Source organism: Cydia amplana, chromosome Z, assembly GCF_948474715.1.
Source record: "Cydia amplana chromosome Z, ilCydAmpl1.1, whole genome shotgun sequence".
NCBI lineage: Eukaryota > Metazoa > Arthropoda > Insecta > Lepidoptera > Tortricidae > Cydia > Cydia amplana.
Genome location: NC_086096.1, coordinates 26,518,537 through 26,527,303, shown reverse-complemented (window position 1 = coordinate 26,527,303; position 8,767 = coordinate 26,518,537). Strand labels below are relative to the sequence as shown.

Sequence of the window (8,767 nt, the reverse complement as noted above, 5' to 3'; positions counted from 1 at the left end):
ATGCCATTTATATTATGAGTGGCCACCTTACGGGGCTTACGGTCACGTGATCGCCTTACGCCCCTTACGGTCACGTGATCGCTTTACGCTGTCTCGAGTTTATCATTTTTTCCCCACCTCAAAAAGTGCCCACCGCCGCTAAAGAAGTTTTCACTTCAAAAATCAGGCTATTATAATTTATTGTTTTGCGCAGCCGTATCTTTACTGGGTTAAAGTGCCAAGTTTCATTTCAAACAGTGGCAGTAGAACAGATGAAATTTAGCCAAATCTTTTGGCATTTCGCTTGACCTTTACGTGAGAGCGTGCTTTTTATTGGAATAATTTACCACTAACTAGCAAGTTCATTGTTACCAGGATAGCATAAATAAAATACTTTAGAGGAAAAAACGAACCAAGGCACTTAAGAAAAGAAATAGGCTTTTTACCTTAGTCGATTCCGATTTTAGCTTAACAGGGTAGATATAGATATTGTAACATAGCCCGCACTTAACCCGGGAACGTCTGTGCTTACCCCAACATACCTTACTTAATACATAGTTTAGTTTAGTGTAGATAGACACAATACGAGCAACGCAACATGGCTCTTTAGTCCACCAAAAACATCGAATCTTTGCATCACGTATTCTGCTTACTAAGGCTTCGTAGGAGTTAGGAAAGCCAAATATGTAGGTACATAACTATATGTATGCTAACGTAAGTTTGAAATGGCTTCCTTTAGCCTTAATCGTCCGCTCTTGGTTACGAGATGTGAAAATTCGACTTCAGAATTCGAGTTCGATTTTCAACCCGGGTGTAACGTGTAATGTTCCGCGTTCTGAGGAGAAAATATAATACATCATTTAAACTTTATTAATCATTCAGCGGACTATTTAAGTGTATAGGTGACGAGAAGAAATTCTCCGTTTTAAAACACATTTGATACCTCACAACGTATATACATCTTTCGACAGTGTATTATATCCTTAAAAATATACATAAGTAGTATTGGATAGTGAAGGAAACTATTCGTACGTGCTCATTGTCATGTCACCCTATTCTGCTGCACTAACTTACGCGGGGCGGCTAGTAGCGTCGACGGCGCCGCCACCGTCGGTTCCCTGCGAATTTAAGTTATGGGGCCCTAGTAGCGTCGTTCGTAGTCAATCGGTACGTCACTCCAAATATCGGACTAGGGTTGGAGTCCGAATCCGAATGCATGGCCCGTACCGACAGGGCTTGAGTAGCGTCGCGTCGTAGCAAGTGGGCGTAGAACTTAGTTTGAAGTAATGAAAATAATTTTATACAAAATCATTATACATTATACTATCATATGAATGAGTGTTTAAATTAAAACTGTTACTTAATTATTATAACAATTATTAGCATCCGCGTCTAGCAAAACTTTACAATGCTACGAGTTTCACATCGTAGCCTGATCTTAGCACAAAAGGAGGTCGGACAGTTTAAAATTAAAAACATCTTTTTATAGTAGTTTATGCAACAGTGATATAATAAGGGTTCTTAAAATTCAAGGGTCGAAGTTACAAAACGAGACGTAGTCGAGTCCCAATTATGAGCTGTTGCATACATTACTTTTTCTATGACAGCTGCAGCAAAAAAAAAAAAAAAAGAGTTATTATTAAAAAAAAAAGAGTTATTATTAAAAAAAAAAAAGAGATTATTTTAAAAAAAAGAGTTATTTAAAAAAAAAAGAGTTATTATTTAAAAAAAAAAAAGAGTTATTATTGTAAATGAAAACATACCTCTTTCAATCAAGATGATCGGAACTTGTATCTTTAAAAAAAATAAAGCAGTTGTATTATACAAAGCATTCAAATGACATTGCTTTAGATATCACTGTCAGTCATTTAATTGACACATTTAAGTGCTGGAGTAGAAAAAATAATAAACAAGCATTATTTAGCAATTCTTTGGTCCATTTGATTGCATTTTCAATACTACAACCTTCTATGAACGTAGCCGAATGGACAACCACAAAATATATGAAATTTTGGAGACACTCTTTTTCTCTTATTAGGATCGAAGTGTGTGGCTGTGGAGCTAGTTACGATTTTTGCTATTCGCAAAATTTACGACTTTATTTTTTCTCAATAGTCCTATTTATTAACAAATACTTACTCGTCCCTACTGATATCTTTTGCTGCATAATTTAAGTTCTAAGCTCATGTAGAATATGTAAACACCAACATACAAATCCTCGTACACTTGGAGTCGCGGGCAACAGCTAGTATAATATAATTTTATTACTCTTTGAGGTGCTCTAGTGCCCGGGGAGTCAACCGGGCACGGGCATCTGTGCCTACTCGGCTAATACAATGTAATTGAGTACCTAATGCTTACCGGTTCTTGTACTATATGAACGCATTTTTTATTTCCATTCTTCAATTCCATCCATTTCTTTATCCATATTTTGTTCCTGTTTAGTACATTGACAACTGCTCTGTTGAAACCATAATAAATTATTTATAATTGTATCCGATTACCTTTTATGTCGCATTCGTCATTATAAAATTAAATATACCTAGTTTACCTTGTTATTCGTACTTGCTTACCAAGTACCATGCACATCACATGCAGTCACCTAGATTCCTGCGTTGAGAGCGCGGTGCTCTTGTTTGCTACTTGAACGTAGCTGAATTCCGTCTTTGTGCATTCTTAGTCTGCAAATACTATAAATTGTATCGTTAAATGCACTATTTTCTAGAATTTACTATGGCATTTTACGAACCTACACAATACAAAATTCCTTCAATTTTAGTAGGAATTCGTTGAAAAGTCTGTGTTTACTATTGACAACTAGTTTTAGCTTGTGCAATCTTACTGAAAGTGCGTGGAAAGATTCAATGTATGTATGCATTCACATTGCAATTTCTTCCCGGTCTGGAAAATTTGCATACATTATGTAAGTCGGGTGACAATACAATAGTATGGTACCATCGAGCTGATCTGATGATGGAGACAAGAGGTGGCTATAGGAACTCTGTGATGAAACAATGCAATCTAATTTGAACCTAATGATGTTTGGGGTTTTTAGAATTGTCTCGTTGAGTATTAGTTGCCTGTGGTAAAAAAGTACAGTCAGCGATAAAAGTTTCTACCAAAAATGTAGGAATGTACTTACCTTACTTACATGATAGTCAGCCGGTAATATCGCCACTCGATAAGTAGGTACTAAAGGGACATCATCATCATCATCATCATTGGCCTTTACATCCTTTTGGTTGCTGCTGTGTATTCCGAGAGTCGCATCTTTTCTTGTGACTGAACAAACCGATGCGGGCCCTGCACTGCTTCCCACAACGGTCACATTAAGGAAATTTGGCGTTAGCTGGAGGTGCCGGTTGTTGTCTCTTTAGACGACCCTCCTTAAGTTTTTCAAACCACTGATCGTCGTGATTTGTTCTACCTTTGCGTAGTAAGTGACGCCATTCCAGAGTCTGTCCAGTGCTAGGAGTTCCCAGTTTTATGGCTCAATTCCAAAGTCCTTCATGTCACGCTTGCATAAGTCCCTAAACCTGAGCATTGGACGCCCAGTAGGTCTTTTTGCACCAGCTATTTGCCCGAGCATTAGGTACACTACGGGGCAGTCTGTCGGCATCTTGTCTTTGTACATGTCCCAGCCATTGAAGTCTTCTTTGTTTCAGAGTGGCGGTGATACTGACTGTGCGTGTGATACGCAGGACTTCCTCATTAGTCATTTTGTCCTCCCAGGTGACTCCGATGATGACTCGCAGGCAGCGCATGTGAAAAGAATTAAGTCTACGTTCCTGTCTCCTGTATGTCGTCCACGTTTCACCGCCATACAGTAATGTGCTGAGAATGCAGGAGTTATAAACAAGGATTTTGATGCGGGTGGTAAGTTTAGGATTCCGCCATACTCTCGAAAACAGTTTTCCGCTGTCGTTAAAACAAGTTAAATTTGGCTTCTCACTCTATATTAGTTTGCCGTTAGTCGTTTAGGTAGGTACCTACACTGCGAGAGGCCGACAATGACGCGACAGTTTCCTGCTACTTCCTACCTAGCACAGTAAGTGTTCATTTCCTCACTGAGCGAAAATAATCTGATCTCATGAAGATTAGCTTATCTGACATACAATAACCGCATTATTACATTATTTTAGTTTTTTTGAAGTGAAAACTTCTTTAGCGGCGCTGGGTACTTTTTGAGGTAGGGAAAAAATGAAAAACTCGAGACAGCGTAAGGCGATCACGTGACCGTAAGGGGCGTAAGGCGATCACGTGACCGTAAGCCCCGTAAAAGGTGGCCACTCATAATTTAAATGGCATAGTGAGGTGAGTTTTCACTTCTATCGGCACTCCCGGAGTGCAACCGTTGTTGCTTGTTTTAACAAATAGCTGATTATATATCGCATGTTTGGAACAATATTATAAGTAGGTATTTCATTATTTAGGTTTAAAATTACCAATTTGACACAGCTAGAATGAATTCCCTTATTGTTACTACCTGTATGCATCGGGTCAATAAATTAAAGTCGCGTTCATATCTGATCGATGCTTACCCCGAGTGACGTCATACAGCACTCATATTGATTTTTCACCCTTACTTTTCTCTCCGCTGCGGTCCTAGTGCGTGTGATGGAGGAGAAGAGCACGCGTCCGCGAACATTCGATACGAGTTGGGCAAGTGACTACTTACCTGTCACCACCGATTGACATCAATAATATATTCATAATATATAGGTTTATATGTACTTATAAGTAAATGCTGCATAGTATATTTTTATACATAAAATCTCCGTCCCTTAAAATCTAATACCTTTAAACGAGCAATTCTTGTTTATTTATTTAATTATTTATTTATATATTTCGGGGATCTCGGAAACGGCTCTAACGATTTCGATGAAATTTACTATATGGGGGTTTTTGGGGGCGAAAAATCGATCTAGCTAATAGGTCTTATATCTGGGAAAACGCGCATTTTCGTGTTTTTATATGTTTTCCGAGCGAAGCTCAGTCACCCAGATATTATAATTAGAATGAGGCGATTAATAGGCGTTATTTGCCGCGAATGTCATTAGATAGAATGTACAAAATAGTAGGTAGAGGCATTTCATATGAACTACCGACTCTAACAGATAAAGTGGATGTTAGTACGTAGGTACATACCTATATACTTTTGATACCTATGTTATTATTGATCTTCTCGAGAGACGCGTTTCTAATTTACTATAACACCTTGCTTGCTCCTTGTCAATTAGTATATGTTTGCCCGCCTACGGCTGAGCCGGCTCGTCCGTCACTATTTTCCCGAGTTAATCTGTCAGCTACCGCCCGCCGAGTTTGGTCGCCTGGTAGATCAACTCCATATTATCCGATATTATCCCAGTCACTAAATAATCCAAATGGATTATAAAATAATAATATTTGTATTTTCCGTATGTCTAACATATGTTTTGGGTTACAATTATAATTTAAATTATGATCCTTACTTTCCAAATAATAATTTTTGCAATGATTTGTCTCCTTATTACGGAAATATAAGTTTGGATTTTATTTCCGGAGTTTGGTATGGAGTTGAAAAAATACCTCACAATAAAGGCGAATACAAAATAGACTACACTAAAGAGTGTTTCTACATTGATATAAGGGAGGAAAATGTTCAGGTCAGTAAATAAGAATCTCTGAAGATACGTACTAACGCTTTATACTTATTCTTTCTTGTTTGCATGGACAGTCATTGTATGTTACAAACTACACATATACATTGCGTACATTCAGCATCAAAAGTTCTTCAGTCCTTAACAGCTTAACAAAAATAGATTATATGTAGAACAATTAGACTGAAACGCAAACTGTAAAATAATTCCAGAATGGCAGATACTTTTGGCGCGTTGTTTCTTCTGCTACTATTGATGCTGACTGTACGTGTACAGGTATATCGAACTAACAAAAAGTGTAACCATACTAATGACGCTGTGAGAGTACCTATTTAAGTGCCTTTCGTAACCTAACATCATTGTATTCCGCTAGTATTAAATTCCACCCTACCCTACCACCCTATGTACCTAAGTTGATATTATTCTATTATAACAATCCATTTTATTTGTTTTTCTGTGTTCAAATCTGTGTATTTACTGCGATAAACTCGAAAACTACTGAACGGATTTTCATGCGATTTTACCTATCAATAGAATGATAATTGAGGAAGGTTTAGGTGTATTACTTTATTAAGCTTCTACCCGTGCAAAGCTGAATCGAGTGGAGCGGGTCGCTAAGTTTGAAAAGAAGAGGTTGTATTCCAAAAAATCCGTCCGTACATAGTTGCTTTATCAAATGGGTACCTACGTTAAATTAAATCATCAACGAATATGAATTATAGATTTAAACAGGCGATTTAATAACTATCCCAACGTTGGTTATGATTATGATTATGTACTTTTTGTACCGAGACTGACTGAAATAGCAAGACACGTTCGTACGTTTCCGTGAAAATACGATGGAAAGTAATTATGCACTACATACAGATGTAGTGCATAATTACAGACATTAAGTTGTGGACAAATATTTATGGGAATTGGCAAAAATTTTAAAATATTATCACCTTAACCATCCTAAATATCCTAATCCGTGTTTAAATTAGTACATAAAAAATAAATAATTATAAAAAGGTCTAAACTAGTAACAAAATCGAAAAAACACGCGATGCGAATGTGGTGTTGTGTAATAGTACATTACATACCTAGGGAGGTGAATTCGTGAATGCTCTAGATCGCAGGCCATAAATCTGCGATCTGGGGTTTTACGAATTACCGCTCGTGGTTTGTCTAAAGTTTTACGTCTTGCTTTGGCCAGGAAGTGAGATTTTCTCGTCGCGTAGCGGGGAGAAAATCCCACTTACGGGCCTAGGGTGACGTATAAATTATTTTCATGCCTAATTAAATTGATGTCTTACTAATTGGGAGAGGTGGTGTATCCTGCCATCAATCGCTCTTACTGGTAACTCTTACGAACCGGAAATAAATGAAATAAAATATACGAAAGACCGTGAATGGTTTATTCCAGACCTTCTGAGACCCAGAAGCAGTTATAGTTTTTGAATTTGGTACATTAGTTACCTACTCAATAAGGGTTCAGAATCAGAATTACGAGGTAGATGATGAGGTTAACACTGTGCTGTGTAAGAAGAGTTAATCAGGACATGTGTGCCCGGGCCTGGTCTACCCTAATTACCGGGGTCAGGAGATGCAGTTCACAGCCCGGACCCGATTACGGTGTCATCCTCGGCCCGTGGGCGGAGCGTTAATTATGCGACCATCGCACAAATTACATTAACTACTCATTGTACCAAAAACAAAATTTATAAACATGCTTACGCTTGCGCTGCGAATGTGATATTTAGGTACATGGGATTGAAGACGGGCCGCTTAGGTATGTTAATTTCCGTATAATGCGATCGTTTTCAATTTACGAATAAATTTCGGTTTTAAGAATCCTATTTATTGTTTTATAACTTTTAAGTACATATGTAATTATGTACCTAATAGGAGGTACCTGTTTATTTGGTATTATTATATTATGATTTATAATTAACACTGTACGCATTTAAAGGTCTTTTTTTTTAAATAGCTACCAGGTAATTATGTTCGCATAAGATTCCCATACCTAATTTACTCCTTTGTGTAAGATAAAAATGTACATATTAGGTAAAATTGGGTAAAATAAATAAATGATCGACCGTCTATTGTCATTCAGTACAGTCACATGCAATAATATGTTACTCTTCGAAGGCCGCAAATAAAAAGGTGACACGCTTTTATGGCTATATACAAAATAAGATCGTGTCTGCTATTTTTGCGGCCTTCATTGTGTAACACAATATTTTACACAATGAATGCAGGTGATGCATTTTAACTCACATGCCTTCGTGTATGTATAGGAATTATAGTATTAATAGTGTTAATTTGTCCTCTAGCCTACTCCTCCTACGTACCCGCCGCTGGCGTATTCGTACTTGAGCACAAGTTACGGGTTCAACCAGCCCGAACACTACCGGATGAGGTACTTCGTCGTCGAGTGGCACGAGGGCCTGTTCCAAAGCGAGTACCATGTCAAAGTTAACACATCACATATGGGCTTCTGGATATCGGATGTTCCCAGCACAGGTAAGTAAAAAGCTGTTTGGATGTAAAATGTACCTACCTAGGTACGATATACGAAGTTCGAAACCAAAAGTTTGTGACTTGATATAAAGAATAGGCGGCACATAAAATTAAGATATGCTTATTAACATATTTATTTTTCTTTTAGCCGTAGAAAAGATGTACCGTTATTTCGGCGGAGTAATTCAGGTACTAAAGGTTGCCAATAACCATTTGGTCCTGAATTTCTGTAACACGATGCCCTACCCAGAGTTCTACAGCGTCGTGTTCTCGAGGAATGAGAACCAGCTCACGCCCGAGGACCTCTCGAGCATCCACAGCATCTTCACGACCAAACATCTCTCCACCTCGGCGTTGAAGCGAGTTTGCGACAATTCAGGGACTATGCTTCAATTCTCAGTCTTCATGTTACTACTGGCCGGTTTGTTAATATGGAGGTCTGATGCATAGATAACAGTAATGGAACTATTAGGTACCTATATGTATTGTGGTTGTACAGTGCGAGTCCAAGCACGTATGTAAAGCGTGTGTTTATATTCGATGTACTAAATTAACAATTTTCATTTACTACCCGTTCTGCCCATTGCAACTAATTAATTTTAGCATAAATCAGACGAATTGGGTACTGTAAAGGCATATTAAATCGG

At 37.9% G+C, this 8,767-nt stretch overlaps 1 protein-coding gene across 1 annotated transcript; it reads left to right on the top strand.

Annotated features, from left to right (window-relative positions):
• The first annotated feature begins 5,266 nt into the window (after window positions 1-5,266).
• On the top strand, window positions 5,267-8,583 carry LOC134661891 (uncharacterized). Its single transcript, XM_063518117.1, has 3 exons — window positions 5,267-5,624; window positions 7,934-8,123; window positions 8,269-8,583. The coding sequence occupies exons 1-3, from the start codon at window positions 5,364-5,366 to the stop codon at window positions 8,568-8,570; spliced, it is 753 nt and encodes a 250-aa protein (XP_063374187.1). The 5' UTR covers window positions 5,267-5,363; the 3' UTR covers window positions 8,571-8,583.
• Window positions 8,584-8,767: the final 184 nt, after the last annotated feature.

Bases quoted from the DNA above. Each gene is read 5' to 3' on its own strand.
- LOC134661891 (XM_063518117.1), top strand. From the start codon at position 5,364: ATGGATTATAAAATAATAATATTTGTATTTTCCGTATGTCTAACATAT. The intron at 5,625-7,933 runs GTCAGTAAATAA...TTTGTCCTCTAG, and splicing joins TAAGGGAGGAAAATGTTCAG to CCTACTCCTCCTACGTACCC. The intron at 8,124-8,268 runs GTAAGTAAAAAG...TTTTTCTTTTAG, and splicing joins ATCGGATGTTCCCAGCACAG to CCGTAGAAAAGATGTACCGT.